This window comes from Oncorhynchus kisutch, linkage group LG18 (assembly GCF_002021735.2).
Source record: "Oncorhynchus kisutch isolate 150728-3 linkage group LG18, Okis_V2, whole genome shotgun sequence".
NCBI classification, from domain to species: domain Eukaryota; kingdom Metazoa; phylum Chordata; class Actinopteri; order Salmoniformes; family Salmonidae; genus Oncorhynchus; species Oncorhynchus kisutch.
Window position 1 is genome coordinate 61,754,700 of NC_034191.2, and position 23,707 is coordinate 61,778,406.

The window sequence follows — 23,707 nt, forward strand, 5'->3', positions numbered from 1 at the left end:
CTTTATCTTTGTACTGGGTGTATTGATACACCATCCAAAGTGTAATTAATAACTTTACCATGCTCAAAGGGATATTCAATGTTTGCTTTTTTGTTGTTGTTCATCTACCAGGTGCCTTTCTTTGCCCTTCCTGGTCTTTGTGGTTGAATCTGTGTTTGAAATTCACTGCGCGACTGAGGGACCTTTATAGATAATTGTACGAGTGGGGTACAGAGATGAGGTATTCATTCAAAAATCATGTTAAACACTATTATTGCACACAGAGTGAGTCCATGCAACTTATTATGTAACTTGTTAAAAACATATAGTGGGGCAAAAAGTATTTAGTCAGCCACCAATTGTGCAAGTTCTCCCACTTAAAAAGATGAGAGAGGCCTGTAATTTTCATCATAGGTACACTTCAACTATGACAGACAAAATGAGAGAAAAAAATCCACCTACAAACAAGCAAGATTTCTGTCTCTCACAGATCTGTAACTTCTTCTTTAAGAGGCTCCTCTGTCCTCTACTCATTACCTGTATTAATGGCACCTGTTTGAACTTGTTATCAGTATAAAAGACACCTGTCCACAACCTCACAGTCACACTCCAAACTCCACTATGGCCAAGACCAAAGAGCTGTCAAATGACACCAGAAACAAAATTGTAGACCTGCATGAAGCTGGGAAGACTGAATCTGCAATAGGTAAGCAGCTTGGTTTGAAGAAATCAACTGTGGGAGCAAATGTTAGGAAATGGAAGACATACAAGACCACTAATAATCTCCCTCGATCTGGGGCTCCACGCAAGATCTCACCCCGTGGGGTCAAAATGATTACAAGAACGGTGAGCAAAAATCCCAGAACCACACGGGGGAACCTAGTGAATGACCTGCAGAGAGCTGGGACCAAAGTAACAAAGCCTACCATCAGTAACACACTACGCCGCCAGGGACTCAAATCCTGCAGTGCCAGACGTGTCCCCCTGATTAAGCCAGTACTTGTCCAGGCCCGTCTGAAGTTTGCTGGAGAGCATTTGGATGATCCAGAAGAAGATTGGGAGAATGTCATATGGTCAGATGAAACCAAAATAGAACTTCTTGGTAAAAACTCAACTCGTCGTGTTTGGAGGACAAAGAATGCTGAGTTGCATCAAAGAACACCATACCTACTGTGAAGCATGGGGGTGGAAACATCATGCTTTGGGTCTGTTTTTCTGCAAAGGGACCAGGACGACTGATCCGTGTAAAGGAAAGAATAAATGGGGCCATGTATCGTGAGATTTTGAGTGAAAACCTCCTTCCATCAGCAAGGGCATTGAAGATGAAATGTGGCTGGGTCTTTCATCATGACAATGATCCCAAACACACCGCCAGGGCAACGAAGGAGTGGCTTCGTAAGAAGCATTTCAAGGTCCTGGAGTGGAGTAGCCACTTTGGAGGGAGTTGAAAGTCCGTGTTGCCCAGCAACAGCCCCAAAACATCAATGCTCTAGAGGAGATCTGCATGGAGGAATGGGCCAAAATACCAGCAACAGTGTGTGAAAACCTTGTTAAGACTTACAGAAAATGTTTGACCTCTGTCATTGCCAATAAAGGGTTTATAACAAAGTATTGAGAAACTTTTGTTATTGAATAAAATACTTATTTTCCACCATAATTTCCACCAAATAAATTCATTAAAAATCCTACAATGTGATTTTCTGGATTTTTTTTCTCATTTTGTCTGTCATAGTTGAAGTGTGTACCTGTGATGAAAATTACAGGCCTCTCTCATCTTTTTAAGTGGGAGAACTTGCACAATTGGTGGCTGACTAAATACTTTTTTGCCCCGCTGTATTTACTCCTGAACCTATTTAGAATTGCTCTAACAAATTGGTTGAATATTTATTGACTCAAGAAATGTAAACTTTACATTTTTTATGAATTTGTAAAAAATGTCTGAAACCATTATTTTTACATTATGGGGTATTGTTTGTAGGCCAGTGACAATAAATCTCAATTTAATCAGCAAAATGTGGAAAAAGTCAAAGGTTGTGAATACTTTCTGAAGGCTCTGTACATGTTGTGTCTTTACCTCCCTGAAGGAGTAGTGTATAGTCCTAATAACTGACATATTTTCCCTGTGAATCACTGAAATCTAATGCATGTCCACAGTTGTTTTCCCCCAATACTATTTGTTGTAATGATGTAGACATCCTTATCAGAAATGTATTCTGTGTTATTTAGTTGGAGCAGGGCATATAGGGGCCGGCAACAACCAGCTTTTTTTCTTTTAACAAGCAGCGCTATGCAAATCAGAATCCTAATGAAAGCATATCTCTGAGCCAAAGCTTGAGAGAATAAATGCCTTAATTTTCACAACATGGGGCCAGTTGCTGGTGAATTTACTTTTTGTCATACACAAATGACACAGCAGAACAGATTCACGTTCATTTCCCCCTCTAGAAATTATTTGTTATGACTATCTCAGAGCAATGTAAAACAACATTGACAAAACCTCGCCCCACTAACCTAACCCAAGCATCTGAAGTAGTAGTGCTGATCTAGGATCAGTTTTGTCTTTTCGATCATGCTGATTAAGAGTATATGGACAAGAAGGACCTGATCCTAATCTGCACCGATACTCTGAGACGCTTTGTGAAAACAGGCCCCGACCTCAGTCTGGTCTGTTTGATGTGGTGTTCCCCTAGGTTCAGTACTCGGCCTCGTTTTAATCCTGGAGTTGTTCTCAGTCAGATCAGTGCAGGGCGATGTCAGCTCAGCTCAGCTCATAGATGGCGGTGTCTGATAAGCACGTCGTCTTATCTCTCCGGCTGCTCTAAGACTCACCGTGGCACCGTGGCTTCTGTCAAAATGAAGTAGTGGAGACAGACAGACGCACAAAGACAAGGTTTCCCAGTGTGTGATGCAGATCAGATAGTCTCTCTCTTTGCTGAAGGAAGGAAAGAGAGGATAAACCTTGTGAATGGGGCTCACCCAGGAGTTTTACTACACGCCTGCCTTTCACCACCCTGCTCTAACTGACTGCTGCCGTGATCAGCCTTATTCCATCTGACTAACCTTTAATTAAATAGATGGATTTCATTGTAAATGAGTGGAGACTGTAAGCAGTGTGTAGGTAGTGTGGTATCTGAGACCTATAAAACGCTGGCTTGGACCCAAACTTGGTCATGGGCCTCCCCTGTGTGCACGTTTAGTTTTTTGCTCTAGCACTACACAGCTGATTCATATAGCCAACTCATCATCAAGCTTGAATGATTTGAATCAGCTGTGTAGTGCGAGGGCCCCAGGACCAGGTTTGGGAAACCCTGTACTAGAGTATGGGGGAATTCAATACTCTGTGTTATGTAATTCCGAATTACATATTTATGTACTTTGCACTGTGTGCCCAAGTTAGTGTAACGGTTGCCCAAACGTTGGTTATGGAGTTTATATAGAGCATATATAGTGTTTAACTTTCTTTGTATATTTTCATACAGTTGATTGTCCACTAGTCAGCACCGCTATGAACATTTATAGGGTGTGTGTCAGTTCATGCTTTTCACTGGTAACTAATAACATCATTAGTGTTTGTGTGTGTGTGTTTTGTGTGCGTGCTTGTATGCGTGTGTGCGTGCATGTGCGATTTTCCGCCACTAGGTGTGCAGCGCGGTGCAGAACCAGGACTTCACTCTGATCGAGGACTACTGCCTGGGTCTAAAGACCCTGCTCTACCTGAAGAGCATCGAGGAGCTACAGGACTGGGATGGCCAATCACCTCCCACATTGCGCCACCAGAAGGGCAAACCTGTCCCGCGACTGGAGGAACTGGTGGGCAAGGTCAGTGATTGACAGCTAATCCAACCATTAGCTCAATCTACATGTACACACTTACCCATTAGCATTGCACTGTGACTGCACTTCCCCTTCGCTACTCCTGCACCCCTCCATTTACTTGGTCCTATTATCAGCTTGGTCCTCTTGGTCTTGGTCCCTTTAACCATCCATTATAAACCAGACATCATCATTTCAACAGCAGACGACATGCAGGCTTTTAGTTACTACATTTACTATTATTACTGTGACACATCTGTACCTGTGTATTTACATCACACTATTGGTGGCAGCCTGGACATTATCACATTGCAATTACTGCATTGTCCACACTGAATGTTAAGTGCTCTGTTCTATTCAGAGCTACAGCTGATTTCAAGGCTGCTGTTTTGTCTTCCAGCTACCAGGATCTGACTCACTGAAGGAGCTCACAGATCAACCTTCTGAGGAATGGTTTAATATCAGATTTGAATCAAAAGAGGCGGCTTTGTCTGAAATCCCCTCCTATAATAACTTGGCTAAGAGCAGGTGCTTTAGTCACTGGTTCTGGCACTAATATAAATGGCCAGACATGCCTATGATGAATAGCTTAGATACTATAAATTCAAATTCAAAAAGCACAGACGGTGAGGAAAAGTCCTAATGGTTTATTATTGTTAGTTTACTTTGAAATAGAACATCAATCATTCTCGGAAAACGATTTGTACAAGTGCCGTCTTAATCCAATGCCAGTTGTTCATAACACAATACAAAATAAAAAAAATCTCAAATCAAATTTGACAAAAGGCAATTGTCAAAACATTCCCTCCATTAGGTTTTACAGTCCACAATTCTGCATTTCTACAATCTCTGTCATATTTATGGGAGAAAGAGAAAATAAATGTGAAATGCCCAGAATGAATGTAAATGAGGGAAAATACAACTTCAGTAAACTCTTTTCAACGTTCCAAATTAGAGGTGGTTATCAGATCACAGGCGTGTGGGTTCTACGCCAATCGAGGGAAGGCTTTAAAGCTCCCAAACGCTCCAGATTTACAACAGTCCTGACGACGGGACATTGCATCGCAAATGCAACAGTTTAAATGCAAATGCTAAATGAGTGGAGGAGTGGATGATGAGAGAGGAAGGAATAAATGTGTAGGAGGTGAGGAATATCAGAAAAGTGGAAACAGTAATTCCCTCATCTGCTGCTGTATAGCTCTCCATTGTTGTGGGGAATTGTCAGCACAACAACAATTATAGCAAAAGAGGTAGTGGTGTTGTCTTGAAGCTGAGAGAGAGGAGAAGGTAGAGAGGGGTTGTGGAGTGTGTGCATGCGTGCGTGTGTGTGTGTTTGTGAAGCTGTGTGGTGTCATGTAGAAACATTGTCCCAGACATGGAGAAGCAGCCTGTACATCACATCTCCCTGGGGCAACGTGGTGCTGGATACACTGACTGATACTAGTGCACGGTGACATCAGGAAAGGACGAATCACTCACATCACCGGCTCTCAGCTCTCAGGCGACAACATTAACCGGAGTAGTTTTTATACAAAAGCTTTGTTCTGGCTTTTACTTAGAAGGAAATAAGGCTTTGTGACTCTTTTGGACGTTGCTTTTTGTTAAGGTCAATTCTTAGCTCTCACATAATTTATTACATAGTATGAAATAGCTCTGGGCCCGGTTTCCCAAAAGCATCTCAAGGCTAAGTTCATCGTTAGAGCCTTCGTAGGAGCATCGTTAAATCTCCAAGGTGTTTTCCAAAACCATTGTTACTAACGTTGCACTTGAAAACGTTCGTAATCTAACTTCTGCCTCAGACCACTCGTAGAACAGCTAGTGCTTCATTAGATGCTTCTTTAACCTCCCGCGTCACTTAATACACAAAAGATCACCGCTAAACATAGAATCACATGGTTTATCCGTCTACCTGTGACCGCTGATAACCTCAGAACAAAGTTGACTACAACAAATACAATGTTGCTAATGTCTTTGCAATTGATACAGGCACGTGACATAAAAAGTGAAAAGAATTCAAATAGAGATGACTGTGTTTAAATATAAATACAGTAGGCCTATTTTAATCGTGTTGAAATACATTTCATGTTCAATCAATTGAGTTCTATTTTTCTTCTTCTAGGCTACTGCCTGTAACTTGTTTCAAAGCTATTTAATGATGTGTATCCTAACATGTGCGCAATGATGTGCCAAATCTGTGATTTTGTGCATTTTTGTTGGGTAAGTATTAGAATAAGCCACCTCAGTATTTGCAGCCATAGGTAGTAATACACTATATATACAAAAGTATGTGAACACCCCTTCAAATTAGTGGATTTGTCTATTTCAGCCACACCCATTGCTGGCAGGTGTATACAATTGTGCACACAGCCATGCAATCTCTATAGACAAACATTGGTAGTAGAATGACCTTACTGAAGAGCTCAGTGACTTTCAACGTGGCACCATCATAGGATGCCACCTTTCCAACAAGTCAGTTTGTTTTTGACTAGATGTTCAGGAGTCTTATGGCTTGGGGGCAGAAGCTGTTTAGAAGCCTGTTCGACCTAGACTTGGCACTCCTGTACCACTAGCAGAGAGAACCGTCTATGACTAGGGTGGCTGGAGTCTTTGACAATTTTTAGGGCCTTCCTCTGACACTCCTGGTATAGAGGTCCTGGATGGCAGGAAGCTTGGCCCCAGTGATGTACTGGGCCGTTCGCACTACCCTCTGTAGTGCCTTGCGGTCGGAACCTTTTGAGGATCTGAGGACCCATGACAAATCTTTTCAGTCTCCTGAGGGAGAATAGGTTTTGTCGTGCCCGCTTCACAACTGTCATGGTGTGCTTGGATCATGTTAGTTTGTCCGTGATGTGGACACAAAGGAACTTGAAGCTCTCAACCTGCTCTACTGCAGCCCCCTCGATGAGAATGGGGGCATGCTCGGTCCTCTTTTTCCTGCAGTCCACGGTAATCTCTTTTGTCTTGATCACGTTGAGGGAGAGTTTGTTGTCCTGGGACCACACTGCCAGGTCTCTGACCTCCTCCCAATAGGCTGTCTCGTTGTTGTCAGTGATCAGGCCTACCACTGTTGTGTCGTCGGCAAATTTAATGATGGTGTTGGAGCCGTGCCTGGCCGTGCAGTCATGATTAAACAGGGAGTACAGGAGGGGGCTGAGTATGCACCCCTGAGGAGGGGTCCCTGTGTTGAGGATCAGTGTGACGGATGTTTTGTTACCTACCCTTACCACCTGGGGCGGCCCGTCAGGAAGTTCAGGATCCACTGTTTTCTAAACTGCTTCTGGAAGCAACGTCAGCACAATATATGTTTCTTTGGGAGCGTCATGAAATGGGTTTCAATGGCCGAGCAGCCTCACACAAGCTTAAGATCACCGTGCACAATGCCAAGTGTCGGCTGGAGTGGTGTGAAGCTTGCCGGCGTTGGACTTTGGAGCGGGGGAAACACGTTCTCTAGAGAGATGAGTCATGCTTCACCATCTGGCGGTTCGACTGACTAATCTGGGTTTGGCGGATGCCAGGAGAAGGCTACCTGCCCGCTGTGCCAACTGTAAAGTTTGGTGGAGGAGAAATAATGGTCTGGGGCTGTTTTTCATGGTTCGGGCTAGGCCCCTTAGTTCCAGTGAAGGGAAATCTTAACGCTACAGCATACAATGACATTCTAGACGATTCTGAGCTTCAGCTTTGTTGCAACAGTTTGGTTAAGGTCCTTTCCTGATTCAGCATGACAATGCTCCTGTGCACAAAGCGAGGTCCGTACAGAAATGTTTTGTCGAGATCGGTGTGGTAGAACTTGTGGTAGAACCTGCACAGAGCCCTGACCTCAACTCCATTGAACACCTTTGCGTTGAATTGGAACACCGACTGCGAGCCGGGCCTAATCGCCCCAACATCAGTACCCGACCTCACTAATGCTCTTGTGGCTGAATGGAAGCAAGTCCACGCAGCAATGTTCCAACATCTACTGAAAAGCTTTCCCAGAAGAGTGGAGGCTGTTATAGCAGCAAAAGGGGGACCAACTCCATATTAATGCCCATGATTTTGGAATGAGATGTTCAACGAGCAGGTGTCCACATACTGTTGGTCATGCAGTGTATCTCTAGGAGCTGATCCGTCAGTATTGTGAAATAATTATAATGTTATGGTAATATTTGAATTGAGAACACTAATCCGAGAGCAGCACTGCCTTTCTTTCGATCCTATCAGTATGACACATGCTTCAACGGCGCGCTTAGCGACCGTTCTCTCTGCGTGGTGTTTTAGGAAACGCATGTTACATCTTTGGCTGTTGTAGGAAAGATGCATTGTTAAAACAGGAAAATATCGGTATCAGGAAGCCGGGCCCAGGTCTTCTACTTTTAGTTGGGAGATTTCAGACGTTGCGTTACAGTCGGCCCAAAATATGACATTTTTTTTGTTTCATTTTTGTATCTGTGGATAGGTAGAGGTAACTGCCAAGGTAAAGGAAACACTTGAATAAATTAGGGATTTGAAGCATATTGAAAGCAGGGTCTTCCACACAGGTGTGGTTCCTGAGTAAATTAAGCAACTAACATCCCAACATGTTTAGGGTGATGTATAAAAATGCCCAGTTGCCCATTATTTTGGCTACCATGTCTAGAAGAAGAGATCTCAGTGACTTTAAAAGAGGAGCATAGGGGTTTTTAAGTGAGTGTGTGTGTGTGTGTCAAATCAAATGAAATTGTATTTGTCACATGCTTCATAAACAACTGGTCTAGACTAACAGTAAATTGCTTACTTACGGGTCCTTTTCCAACAATGCAGTTAAAGATAAGCAAAAAAAATTTTTAATGGTGTGAGTGTCTCAGTCACCAGATCTCAACTCAATTGAACTCTTATGGAAGATCTGGTAGCGGCGCCTTAGACAGCATCTTCCAACACTTTCAACAAAACACTAAATAATGGATTTTTTTAATGGGAGATTGGTGTCACATCCCTCCAATAGAGTTCCAGAAACATGTAGAATCTATGCCAAGGTGTATTGATGCTGTTCTGGCTCGTGGTGCCCCAACGCCCTATTAAGACACTTTATGTTGGTGTTTCCTTTATTTTGGCAGTTACCTGTAGATAGGAATGCCTCATAGCGTTCATGGAGGCCTGGTGTACAGAGCTAGCCTGGGCCCTGTCTTTGACTTAGTGGACAGTATAGATAGAAAGTGACATCTCACCTGTGTTTGTGTGTAGGGCAGCTGTTGCCGCGAGGCAGAGGAACAGTAGCATTGACCCAATGAGACAAATACACCAAGCACACCATGGAGGGGAGGAGGGGGGGGAGCAGGATCACATTACTTACAGTACAGTCAAGACAAGGGTTTTGTGTATTTATGTGTGTGTTCGTGTTTAACTATAGTAAGCTGTGCGTGTGTGTGTGTGTGTGTGTGTGTGTGTGTGTGTGTGTGTGTGTGTGTGTGTGTGTGTGTGTGTGTGTGTGTGTGTGTGTGTGTGTGTGTGTGTGTGTGTGTGTGTGTGTGTGTGTGATTGGGTGGGTGGATGTGTGCGTGCTTCAGAAAGTCAGACTCAAAGGTAGAGTCGTCGGAGGGGGAAAAAAAGGTTTGGTAGAGAGACAGTGGGGCTGTGTGTGTCAGAGTGCACAAGACATTTGCGAGAAAGGTAGAGAAAGAAACCTCAAATAGAAAAAAGAGAGGTAGTTAGCAAGAGCGAGAGACGGAGCTCATAAAAGAGAAAAAGAAAGTGAGAAGAGAAGAGAAGTCACTGTCACTGCAATTCCCGGGAATGTCAGTTGATAAAAGGAGTAGGAGCGTTCAGCTAAAGACATCTTTTTTCTCTCTCTCACTGTTAGTATAAGTAGTGAGAGAGAATGCTGTCTCAAATAGTCTGTCTCGGTGGCAATCCATGCTCTCTCATGGGATGATCTATCCTTACTTCACCGTTTAGAGTGTGGAGTCCAATTACAGTGAACTTCAGTCCTTCATAAGTCATTTAAGAAGTAGACTGAAGTTACCTCAATGGTAAATCAAATAATTATCTTGGCTGTGCTTCAATAGTGGGTGGCTACATCAAACAAATTCATTTTTTGGGCTATCAACACAGGTTCATGTACAACTGTTTGCACACAGTCAACAGTCTTGGCTGGACTCTGGAACATGCAAATAACATGCCAGACATAAAATCCATACGAATGCAAAAATAATATGGATGATTTCTTTAACTTTTATAGCGCTTTTCAAAGACTAACAAAGTGCTTTAAAACACACAAAAGAGACTTGAAGAACAACATCACAACATCATGAGATGGACAGTCATTATAAAGTTCATGTCTTGAGTGGTCATATGACGCAAAACTAAAACATTTATAATAAATAAATAAAGAGCATCATGTCCAGGGGGTGTACTTCTCCATCAAGCTGCCTCACGCTACAGAAACAGACTAGTCTTACTTTACTGCAATTAAGAGTGCACTAAGCACACGCCTGATATGCAGTACATACTGGGGCACAGCATCAGCAGAAACATGGAGTGCATGGTGCAAACTGAAGTGCAGACCCATCACTCTACTGCATGGTGATTGCAACCCTGTGAGCTGACAGTAACAGTTAGGCTTATGAGATGCTAGCTAACGTGTGAAGCTAACATGTGCTCCGTGTGGGACTGCTCATGCCCCAGACGGGAGGCTCAGCACCACAGGTATTTGTTAGGCAGCAGGCTGGCTGGAACAGGCGATGAGACCCACTACTGGGCCGACACAGGGAGGGAGAGCTCCACAGTCCCCTAGAACTAGCCCAATGTTACCTCTTTGTGGTGTCTCTCCTGGTATCTCCACCCCCACACAGCCTCCCAATCCACACAGTCGCCTCCTCCTCTTTCTCCTCCTCCTCCACCTTCTCCTCTCTGCTGGTGCCAATTCCAAACAAGGGGTGGGAGTGAGAGAGGTGTTGCTGGCTAGGCTACCCCTGAGCTGCTGCACAGTTGGGGGGGGGGGGGGTTGTTAAATAGTGGTTTGGCCTGGCTACACGGCACGGCGGAGTCTGGTTGAGCTTGGCAGGCCTGCAGGGGTAATGAAGCCTTGGACCAGACTGACCTACCCCATCTCTGCTGGGGGCCTGCCTGGAAACACTCTGGCTCAGGTGAGGTGGTGATGGGCTGATATTGGGGGTGGTGGAAGGGTGCTGGCTGGGGAGGGGGGTGGTACTGACTACTCTGATGTTCTATTACTTTACTGAGGGAAAGTTGATTGTTGAAGTATTTTCGTAGATATTTAATCAAATGGCAGGTAGTCTAGCGGTTAATTATTATTATTATTATTATTATTATTGGGCCAGTAACCGAAAGAATGCTGGTTCGAATCCCCGAGCCATCTAGGTGAAAAATCTGTTGATGTGACCTTGGGCAGGGCACTTAACCCTAATCGCTCTGGATAAGAGCATCTGCTAAATGACTCAAATGTAAAATTATTATAGTGCACTTTGTTGCCATTTTGTTTGTTGGCACTAATAGAGAAACCACAAAATGCCTCTAAAAGGCACAAAATACAACTATTTGAATTGTAGATTGTGAAAGTTACCCAGAGTAAGACTACCTTTACTTGACACATTTATTAGTCGTATGTACAGGATACACATGGTATACAGCGTCCAATGAAATGCTTACTTGCAGGTTCCTTCTCGACAATGCAACAACAATAATAAATAATAAAATATATGAACATGAACCTAAGGTAAATGACTTAGTAGAACAGAATACATTTTTTTGCATAATTGTAATACAAGAAGGCACAATTTATCATCCAGTATTTACACTTGTTTTGGGGAAGGGGTGATTCAGGGGCAAGTGTTTAATTTAGCAATCATAGTAAGAGTCTGGTAGCAGCAGTTGTGGTGTGCGTGTGTGGATGAGTGTATGTCTGTGGGTGTGAGCTTGAGTGAGTGCATTTGTGTTAAGGTGCAGGTGGTCAGTCCAGTTCAAGTGTTCAGCAGTCAGATGGTTTGTAGATAGAAACTGTCTCTGAGCCTGTTGGTATCAGACCTCATGCTCCGATACCGTCTGACCAACAATAAGGGAGTGAACAGCTTGTGGATGGTATTTATGTCTTCCTTGATGATGCTGCAGACCTTCCTCAGGCACCGTTTCCACTAGATGTAAATGTCCTGACATTGTTGTCAATTAAAGGTAGGATCAGATTTAAATACAGATTAGGTATCCACTCACTAGCCTTTAAGTCCCTCTCCCAATGTGTTCAGTACATCAATTACACCCACTGTTTATTCTGTTTGAACCTGATGTGAGTAACACCAGTCCAGGTGTGGGCTGTGGAATCCAAACCATTCTGTGGCTGCATCCAAAATGGGACCTAACCCCTATGTAGGGCCCATAGGGCTATGGTCAAAAGTAGTGCACTATATATAGAATGGGGTACCATTTGGGACACAGCCTGTGGTAAATGTTATGAGAAGTGAAAGGGGAGTCAGCCTGTCCTCCAGACCATTAGCCAGACCGTCCTCCCCAACCAGAGTATAGATGTACAGTTATTGCCACGGCTGTCTGCTTCCTCTTTGGGATCTTTCATTAGGCCGCCCTCATATTCGGCCCCTGAGACAGAGGCCAAATCATGTCTCTGAGCCGCTTGTGTGTTTGTTATTAGGGACCTCTGGTGGGCGGGCTGGCTGGCTGGCTGGCTGGCTGACTGTCTTTCTGACTGTTGGTGGGGTTGACAGTTAGAGAAGGAGAGAAACCATGCTGTTGGTCTGGCCAAATATCAGCTAACATGTCTCAATGTTCAGTGCCTTCATTGTCCCCGACGATGAAATCGGGGAGGGAACTGTGGATCTGTCTCCGTTCGTTCGTACATTAGTTTACCAATATCTCAAACAGCACTGGGATTTTGACGAAACTTGGGTGAATGATGTGTCTTGCCATAGAGATCCGGCATTTACAAAATGACACTGATTGGCCCAAGGCGGAAGCTATAGTAATTAACAGAAATTTGGACATTTGGAAACCAAGCTTACTCGTCTGTATTTTGTGTAACTTGTGTGGTATAATGCGGCCAAATCTGAATGAATTGGGACCAAATTGGTTTGCATATTGATAAATGTTAACGAACATGCAACACAAGTCAACAAGTCCTTTGCAGGAACTTTTTAATTGCCACTTTGGGGTTTTGGAGATGAGTTTCACCCACACAGTTTTTACATGGGAGGTGATTTTCCAACCTCTAAAACTGATCTGTACCGACACACAAGGTAACAGACTCCTCTCCACTCACCGCATAATTTATGAAGGCAGATCAGATGCACATACAATACAGGTTATTAATTCCTCCTGCTACACTGCTCTCTTGATTAACAGTTTAAAGAAACAGAACAAAATACAACACACAAACAAATCAAACTGATGACAAGTTATTGTGTTTGTTTGTTTACCTGTTAGGGGGAGGAACACACTGGCATCCAATTAAGGGTTGTTGTGTGATTGTTTTAAGACGTGGCTGGCGCTCGCTGCTTGGCAGTTTGGGTAAAAGACTACGGCACTCAACGTACCCAATCTCTCCCTCCCTATCTCTCTCTCTCTTTGCTGTGGTTGGTGTGGTGGGCCTTCATCTCTCTGGCTGTGGTTTCCCCAGCCCCTTCCTTCCACTCTGTGGTTTATAGCCATGGACCTTAGAGGCTAAAATACATTTTAATGTTCTGTTATAGCAGGGGGGAAAAAGAAGAAGAAGAGGAGGTAGGGAAAAAACAAGAACAGAATAACTGTTGGATTAGAACCTATCTGGTACTCCTGTGCCTGGTTTAAATTAATGAGGAAATTAATGAGGGCTGAACACACAGATGTATACATTTAGGTTTTCACGTTTAATTATGGCACATTGTAAGCAGTAGTTTAGTGAGGATGAATCACCCACTTTTTATGCTGCCGGGGTTGTTGTTGCTTTTCTTTTCCTTCTTTCTTTAGACTTGTGACCTGATCTCTTTTCTTAATGGCAGCGTGTATTTGAGGGAGCAATAAGCCTTAATGTTGTTAGCAGATACAGTAGAGAGGTCTAGCTCACAGAGGGTTGGAGGGCTTCTCCTTTGGAGTGTGGCCTGGCAGCACAATATGCATAGGGGAGTGCTTTCCAGTGTTATGACCTTGAAGTCTTTTCATGTGGATGGCCTTGTGTGGACGGACGAAAGGACAGACAGACTGCCTCGAGATTCCTTTTGAAACATAAGGGCACGATAGGGTAGCAGTGTATAATTCCTGTAAAAGTCTGACTGCACATACATCTAATGATTTGGACATAGGCTGTCCTTATGTGAAATGTCCTGGTGTTCCACTACGTATGGATGTTTAGAGGTGGTTCAAATTGAATGTGTGGTATTTCATGTACAATTAAAACCTTTGCTACTTTTTAATGTTATGCACACAATGTGGGCATATGATATTTATCGAGCTTAGAGATGATCTCATTACCATATGAAATTGAAGAAGAGAGCGAAAAATATCTAATTAAAAACAAACCACATTAATTTGAATAAATGGTTCAATGAAAAGCGGAAAAACATGTCACGCACACCTGTTTTTCCCGAGGATCTACTAATAAAAGTTGCAATGTGTTGCCTACTAACCATCTGTACTTTGGTTTACTTCGCTCACCGGTTTGGAGGTGATATTTGGAGAACAGCTGTGGATGAGAAGACAGAGAAAGACAGCAATACAATCTGTGATCTCTGTTTTGTTATGGTCTCTCAGAGCACAGAAACACATTGCTAGCACATTAAATATTAGGTATGTTTGAAACGGAGTCAGTGCAGGTGTAGTTTTTCAATCAATTTACTAATTTTAGCAACGACAGAGCTAGTGGCAACACAAGTTAATTTTTATTTGCTTGCAAGAATAAATGGCATTGCAATCGCTTGATATGCCAAGGAGACTAATCCCGAGTCTAACTTTCAGAGGAAGCACACCTGCAAGTATTCATTCACAGTATTCACAGCTTCTCAGGGAAGTCTCCTATCTAACAGTCGGGCTGGATAATGCAGGGAAGAGCTCCAGTAGAATTGCTTGTCTCATGATAACTTTTCTGATAGATTTCAAAAAGCTGCTTGTTAAAGGAGGCAAGTTGAAACTGAGACAGAAAAAAAGTGACATTTCAAAACCTGAATCAATGTCGATACTTTGAACAGCTTGGTCTTACCTCATTTCCTCTGGTCAATTTGGAGATGTGCGGTGGAAATGAATTAGTGGCACCCTAGGTATGGGATTGGCTTTCCACACGGCCTCAGTGGCATGTTGTGTTGGAGCTTGCTTTGCTTGTCTGGCATCACTGCAATTTCCATACACACACACACACACAAACAAACACACACACACACGGCAGACAAACAGCCTGCCAGCCTGAGCTTAATCCCCTCCTATGTTGGGGCCATAAGTATGTGGGATTCTGCCTTCAAACCGTCATGAATATGGTAATCTAGAGGAATCACAACAAGCAGTTACTTCTCCACTTAAGCACTTGCCAAGAGATCGCAAGGGGCCTGTGGTGGACGTCTTTCTTCGAGCACACACAAACATATGCACACGTACACACACAATTGGGTAGGGCTATGGAGATGTATGGATAAAGACAGAGTGATCTCTCTCTAGCTATCGTGCTCTCTCTCTCTCTCTCTCTCTCTGTCTAGATACCTCTCTTTCTGTCTTTTTCTCTCTCTCTGTTTCTCTCTCTTTTTCTCCCCCTCTCTCTCTCTGTCTCTCTGTGTCGTCATCCCCCCCCCCCCCCCCCCCCCTCTCTGTATCTCTCTATCTCAGTTGCACTCACACAAACTGTCCTTGTTCAGGATCAAAGACTCCTCTGGCTCAAGTGACGTCTGGATATCAAAAGTGTACCTTTGGTCTTTGGTATAGGCAGGCACAGATTAAAGGGGACATGTGCTTAATAATAATTTATTCAACTTTTAAAATGCAATTCATGACATAAAGAAATCTCAAAGCTCTGTAAAGCAACAACAAAAAACAAGCAATTTAAAAACAACAACATCAATAATCATCATGAGTAGATTGACGGTCAAGAGACTGAAGGGTGAGAAAGTTCATGGCTTGATTAATATCTTGTGTTTATTATGGATCCTCATTAGTTCCTTCCAAGGCAGCAGCTACTCTTCCTGGGGTCCAGCAAAATGAAGGCAATTATAACATTTTTAAAACATTACAATACATTTTCTAACAGATTTCACAACACATTAAGTGATCAATGAGGTCACTGTAGTGGTAAGGGACCCTAACTGTTGATATGGAACATATTGATTCATCAGGCAATTTTTCTTATTGTTTTTGTCTGTGCATGGTTTCTGGAAGATCAGGACTACTGTTTGTGTGAAAGTCCCAATTATCTATGGAATACAACATTGATGCTTGAAAATGAGACATGACTTGATGTTTGTAACGTGATATTAGTTATATCAGACTTAACATGAATGACCATACTGTTCACAGAGAACTATGTTTTTTTAAATATAAAAAGCATAGAGTGTATGACTCCAAGTCCCACATCTATACAGTACAATGTCTGTACAAGGGCTGTAGCTGTATTTGGATGAAATCGTACACCCTTGGAAACTCATTTTCAAAGATTTTCTCAAAAAACAATCATAGATTTGTATTTTTTTTCCTTCGAGAATGTTATTGTGTTTTGGCTGTTATTCTTCTCTGAAACAAAATTGCCCATTTCAGACAAGCCTTTTAAGTGCTTTAGGTAATGTTCTCCTGTAGCTGCATCACCTCCATTCCGCCAACACGTTGTTTTCAAGGGGAATAGCTCGCAGACAAGCAGCAACCATTTTGAGTGAGCAAGCAATTCCTGTTCATTGACACGGTAATGTCTTAAGCCAGGAAGGCGAATGAATATTTTTGCAAATATATTGCATGATTTTACAGTAGAGGGCCTACAGGAGATGCAAACGGGAGTAAACCCACAACAATAATCTCCCTGAAAACCACCCTCCATGACCGCCATCAGCTTGTATTTCACTTTTAAAAGCCAAACAATTTTTCAATATCACGTCCGATGCACTGCACAGCAGATGGGGAAAGAGATGTAATTTCAAACGGGAACTGAAGCAAATGTGGTTTTATTGTACTTTTTAGTTTTTGACTTTTTTTTCTTGTTTTGGGGGAAAGTGGGTCATTCACTTGTAATCCTGTACACTTGCTGTGGTGTACAGGAGGAGGGGAAAAAATCTAAACGCTGTACAACACTCAATAAGCCCAGGGGACACCTCCAGCTTGATACAGTTAACGTGTAAATGTTGGCCGAACGGATCTCATTAATTTCCCAGGATGAAAAACAGTGGCCACTACTCCAAAGCAAACAGTGTTCCTTTAATGCGGTCAGTCTGTGGCTCTCCAATCCTCATCTCATCCTCGTCTCATTCCTGTCTCATCCCTGTCTCGCTGTCTGTTTGTTCTCATCTGATGCTTCTAATGAGGCACATCAGTGATGCTTCAGTACTCTGTACTGGAGGTGCAGCTTAAACACTCATCAGCAGTAAGTAGACAAACAACCTCTCTCTTAGGTCAACAAACCTGCAACATATGGTCGAAGAGGACACGAGACAATATTACAAAGAGATACAAAAGATTGATACAAGTAAAATGGCATTGGTAGACAATACATGCATAAGACATGTCATTGGTAAAACATTTAAATAAATTCACTCTTACAAATTGTAATTTATTACTTTGTTATTGCTAAGATAATTGGGGAGTTATGAATAAGTAAAATGCTTACGTGGAACCGTATTAAACTATCAAAAACCATCAATAACATGGCCACATCTATCTTTAAACACTTTTGAATGAAACCAAAATTACTTTTCTAAATGAAAAAAAAAGTGGTCAGTCATATTTTACCGGAGGAATAAACTAAAATTGATTTACTACAACAAGTTTCACACCAAAAAGCTATCCTGGAAAGCCAATCATTTTTCAGAATTTCACTACCTCCAACATTAAGTTACAACTGAAGCTGTTAGAATTTAACAACTAACCTTCAGCCTTCTATCAATCCTACTTTAAGAGTTTACCCAGCTTTGGACCCTATCTGCTTGAGAAGAAAAAGGTTTTGGCCGACTACAAGAAGGCAGTGAGAGACTACGTTGAGAAGACCACAGTAGTGGAGGCCAATGGCACCAGAACGTACACCCCCAAGAGACCAGTCCCAGCTGTCAAGGTAAGAGAGAAGAGAACACCCCTTAGTTCTCCCATAGTACTTTGAAATATGGTTTTGATGTACTGTAGAATGCATGCCCAATAAATTGCTTCATTCTTAGTAGTATGCTAGTAGATATTGGAACAGATGCCTAGATTTAGCCATAATGTTTACAAGGCATGTAAGATACAGTACATGACTGAGACCAGGTCCTTAGATCAATGTGTGTTGCCATAGAGATCCTATATATATTTATAATATGTTCTGTGTGTAATTATTTAGTGTTGTCTTGTTCCCAGGATGTTATAGCCAGGGCTCTGAAGCACATCGGTACATACGGGGAGCTGAACAACACAGAGCAGGTCGAGGCTGTTATAGATGAGGAAATGTGTATCAACTGTGGCAAGTGCTACATGACCTGCAATGACTCTGGGTACCAGGTACATACTGCACTGTACATCCCCTTTGTTTGAAGCACACGCTCACACAGAGACACACGTGCTCGGGAACAAGTCTAATCAAAGCCTGTTTAAGGACCAGACTGGCCCTTACTGTCTCCTGAAAAAGGGATGCCTTGTGACAAGGCCTAGTTTTCATTATAGTCACAGTGACGCACATTAGTCTCTCGCTCTCTGTGAAAGTACCTCTGTCGGAGGAAGGAACAGTATGACAGTTTTATTAAAGAAAGAATCTCCTCTTCTTCCCTGGTAAATAAATGTCCCCATTATCTATCAGCAGAAGTATTGATGAAGTAGCACGGACTGTTCCATCAGAGCTCATTGTCTGTGAGTGGATCTCTGAGAGGGATTATATGTTATTAATGGTTTCTAATGAAGACCGGCATTCATCAGGATAATGTGTCTCCATCAAATAGGTGGTTCCACACACACAGACACTTTTTTTTATATACAAAAGTGTGGACACATCCTACTCATTCCAGGGTTTTTCTTTATTTTCACAATTTTCTACATTGTAGAATAATAGTGAAGACATCAAAACTATGAATTAACACACAGTAACCAAAGAAAAGTGTTTAACAAATCAAAATATATTTTATATTTGAGATTCTTCAGAGTAGCCACCCTTTGCCTTGATGACATCTTTGCATGCTCTTGGCATTCTCTCAACCAGTTTCATGAGGAATGCATTTTAATTAACAGGTGTGCCTTGTTAAAAGTTAATTTGTGGAATTTCTTTCCTTCTAAATGCGTTTGAGTCAATCAGTTGTGTTGTGAAAAGGTATGGTTGGAAACAGAAGATAGCTCTATTTAGTAAAAGACCCAAGTCCATATTATTGCAAGAACAGCTCAAATAAGCAAAGAGAAACAACAGTCCATCCTTACTTTAAGACATGAAGGTCAGTCAATCCTGAGAATTTCAAGACCTTTGAAAGTTTCTTCAAGTGCAGTTGCAAAAACCATCTAGCGCTATGATGAAAGTCATGACGACCGCCACAGGAAAGGAAGACCCAGAGTTACCTCTGCCGCAGAGGATAAGTTCATTAGTTACCAGCCTCAGAAATTGCAGCCCAAATAAATGCTTCACAGAGTTCAATTAACAGACACATCTCAACATCAACTGTTCAGAGGAGACTGTGTGAATCAGACCTTCATGGTCGAATTGCTGCAAAGAAACCACTACTAAAGGACACCAATAAGAAGAAGAGACTTGCTTGGGCCAAGAAACATGAGCAATGGACATTAGACCGGTGGTAATCTGTCCTTTGGTCTGATGAGTCCAAATTCTAGATTTCTGGTTCCAACCGTCGTGTCTTTGTGAGATGCAGAGTAGGTGAACACATGATCTCCGCATGTGTGGTATCCACCGTGAAGCATGGAGGAGGAGGTGTTATGATGTGGCGTGCTTTGCTGGTGACACTGTCAGTGATTTATTTAGAATTCAAGACACACTTAACCAGCATGGCTACCACAGCATTCTGCAGCAATGCGCCATCCATTCTGGTTTGCGCTTAGTGGGACTATGATTTGTTTTTCAACAGGACAATGACCCAACACAACTCTAAGCTGCGTAAGTGCTATTTGACCAAGACGGAGAGTGATGGAGTGCTGCATCAAATGACCTGGCCTCCACAATCACCCGACCTCAACCCAATTTTGATGGTTTGGGATGAGTTGGACTGCAGAGTGAAGGAAGACCAGCCAACAAGAGCTCAGCATAATATGGGAACTCCTTCAAGACTGTTGGAAAAGCATTCCAGGTGGAGCTGGTTGAGGTCATTTCAAGAGTGTGCTAAGCTGTCATCAAAGGGTGGCTTCTTTGAAGAATCTAAAATACAAAATATATTTTGATTTGTTTAACACTTTTTTTCTTACTACATGATTCCATGTGTGTTATTTCATAGTTTTGATATGTTCACTATTGTTCTACAATGTAGTGAAAATAATGAAAAACACTTGATTGAGTAGGTGTGTCCAAAATTTTGACTGGTACTGTATATATATATAATTTTTTTTTTTCATTAATATTGCATACAGGGGTAGATGTCCTCTGAATGATTTTCACAACAATATGTTGAAGACATCTGTTGTAAATATGTATTTTATTGCGCATGGACAATAAACATAAAAGGGTAAATTATGTATCAGCATGATGAATTGACGGCAATATGCAACACCATGCAGTTTGCATGAGGGCAATTTATACATTTTCATAGCAAGATGATTTAAATAGAACTCAATATTATTACAAATCCACTGTGATAACAGAATACACAATATGCCTTGTTTGATGTTACAGTGCAGAACACATTGGTCTACTAGCTACATAACATGGATTCATTGCGGGGCTTCCTGTGCTAGCCTAGCACGCTAAAACCATGTCAATGATGGTCCATGGCAGCCATTCCAAACCTTATAGCCTTTGCTCTCTACTCACTCACTCACACTCTCTCTCTCTCTCTCTCTCTCTCTCTCTCTCTCTCTCTCTCTTCTCTCTCTTCTCTCTCTCTATCTTCTCTCTCTTCTCTCCTCTCTCTCTCTTCTCTCCTCTCTCTCTCTCTCTCTTCTCTCTCTTCTCTCTCTCTCTCTCTTCTCTCTCTCTTCTCTCCTCTCTCTTTCTCCTCTCTCTCTCTTCTCTCTCCTCTCTCTCTCTTTTCTCTCTTCTCTCCTCTCCTTTCTCTCTTCTCTCCTCTCCTTTCTCTCTTCTCTCCTCTCCTTTCTCTCTCTTCTCTCCTCTCTCTCTCTCTCTCTCTCTCTCTCTCTCTCTCTCTCTCTTCTATCTCTTCTATCTCTTCTCTCTCTTCTCTCTCTCTTCTCTCTCTCTCTCTCTCTCTCTCTCTCTCTCCTCTTTTCTCTCTTCTCTCCTCTCCTTTCTCTCTTCTCTCCTCTCCTTTCTCTCTCTTCTCTCTCTCTCTCTCTCTCTCTCTCTTTCTCTTTCTCTCTGCAGGCTATTTCGTTTGACCCTGAGACCCATTTCCCTATAGTTAACGACAGCTGCACCGGCTGCACTCTCTGTCTCAGTGTCTGCCCTATCATCGAGTGCATCAAAATGGTTACCAGGACAACACCGTATGTGCCCAAGAGAGGCCTGCCTCAAGCCGTCATGCCCGTATGCTGAAACTAAAGGATGGAGAGAAAGAAAGAAGAAACAAAAACGTCCACCAATGTCTGTTTGACAACATCGATTCCTCTGCTTTGTAATTGTGCTGTGAAAAATTACCTTGATTATATGAAAATAATTATTAGTGTGGATAAATAATTGCCTTATATATTCCCAAGCCAATTATCTACAAATAATCAACCGGGCGGCAAAACGTGGCATTATTTCTAAACAATGGTGGTGTGGGGATGTGTTGTTGTTTTTGTCGTTGAGGTTTTTTCTCTTTCCTGTTGTGTCAAGGCTGTGATAATGAGAGGGAAGGTAGAAGAGAAGAGGGGAGGAAGGGGAAGGCAGAAAATAATGGATGTTTATGCGTCTGGGCTCTATCTGACAAACTGACGCACCAATGCTACATTTCCTAACAAGCATGCGTGGATGGCAGTCGGACCACAAGCCCAGAGCTATGAAATTAGACATTATATGTTGAGAGGGATAATCAGAAGGATCAGAAGTGGTAATGAACAGAGATTAATAGGTGATCGTGACAGCCTGAGGTATTCCACCTGTGAATGTCCAGACAATGTCCTCTCTCTCATACCACATCAGCACTGGAGGTCATTGTTTCATGTTTATCAAGCACTGCATCTGTTTAGTTTGGTTCATCCAAGTGTTAACTACAAGCCAGCTTTACCTTTAGTTTAACTTGCCCTGCACTCCCAGTGTTAACTACAAGCCAGCTTTACTTTTAGTTTAACTTGCCCTGCACTCCCAGTGTTAGCTACAAGCCAGCTTTACTTTTAGTTTAACTTGCCCTGCACTCCCAGTGTTAGCTACAAGCCAGCTTTACTTTTAGTTTAACTTGCCCTGCACTCCCAGTGTTAGCTACAAGCCAGCTTTACTTTTAGTTTAACTTGCCCTGCACTCCCAGTGTTAGCTACAAGCCAGCTTTACTTTTAGTTTAACTTGCCCTGCACTCCCAGTGTTAGCTACAAGCCAGCTTTACTTTTAGTTTAACTTGCCCTGCACTCCCAGTGTTAGCTACAAGCCAGCTTTACCTTTAGTTTAACTTGCCCTGCACTCCCAGTGTTAACTACAAGCCAGCTTTACCTTTAGTTTAACTTGCCCTGCACTCCCAGTGTTAGCTACAAGCCAGCTTTACATTTAGTTTAACTTGCCCTGCACTCCCAGTGTTAGCTACAAGCCAGCTTTACTTTTAGTTTAACTTGCCCTGCACTCCCAGTGTTAGCTACAAGCCAGCTTTACCTTTAGTTTAACTTGCCCTGCACTCCCAGTGTTAACTACAAGCCAGCTTTACCTTTAGTTTAACTTGCCCTGCACTCCCAGTGTTAGCTACAAGCCAGCTTTACATTTAGTTTAACTTGCCCTGCACTCCCAGTGTTAGCTACAAGCCAGCTTTACTTTTAGTTTAACTTGCCCTGCACTCCCAGTGTTAGCTACAAGCCAGCTTTACTTTTAGTTTAACTTGCCCTGCACTCCCAGTGTTAGCTACAAGCCAGCTTTACTTTTAGTTTAACTTGCCCTGCACTCCCAGTGTTAGCTACAAGCCAGCTTTACTTTTAGTTTAACTTGCCCTGCACTCCCAGTGTTAGCTACAAGCCAGCTTTACTTTTAGTTTAACTTGCCCTGCACTCCCAGTGTTAGCTACAAGCCAGCTTTACTTTTAGTTTAACTTTACTTTTAGTTTAACTTGCCCTTAGAATGTATTCTACTATTACTACTAATACTATTTGCATCTGTCTGTGGTTATGTGGATTACACATTGATTGTGTTAACTGTTTTTTGTGTGTTTTTTTGACCATTTCTCTTGATTTGGGTGTGTAATTGTGAAATCAGGGATCTTTGTTGTATTACGGGCCAGGGGTTGTTGTAACTAAAAGGTCAGATCTTCCTGTGGCTGTTTCCAGTTCAATAGATATGAAGAATAGCTGTGATTCACTGGGAGCTCACTAAAGGTCAGCTGTGACTAGTCTCATCTCAATAAGTACCTGATACTCGCCCATGGTTAATGTATACCTACACTACCGTTCAAAGGTTTGGGGTCACTTAGAAATGTACTTGTTTTTGAAAGAAAAGCACATTTTTTGTCCATTTTAAAATAACATCAAATTGGTCAGAAATACAATGTAAACATTGGTAATGTTGTAAATGGCTGAAAACGGCAGCTTTTTTAAATGG

The 23,707-nt window shown here is 42.4% G+C and overlaps 1 protein-coding gene across 1 annotated transcript in view; it reads left to right on the forward strand.

Moving 5' to 3' along the window:
- Positions 1–23,419, forward strand: part of dpyda (dihydropyrimidine dehydrogenase a) — a 244,741-nt gene extending 221,322 nt beyond the window's left edge. The window contains exons 20-23 of the mRNA XM_031796432.1: positions 3,619–3,798; positions 17,822–17,974; positions 18,253–18,393; positions 21,359–23,419. Of these exons, the coding sequence (XP_031652292.1) occupies positions 3,619–3,798; positions 17,822–17,974; positions 18,253–18,393; positions 21,359–21,529 (645 nt within the window). The 3' untranslated portion in view covers positions 21,530–23,419. The remainder of the gene's footprint in view (positions 1–3,618; positions 3,799–17,821; positions 17,975–18,252; positions 18,394–21,358) is intronic.
- The last annotated feature ends 288 nt before the right edge of the window (positions 23,420–23,707 follow it).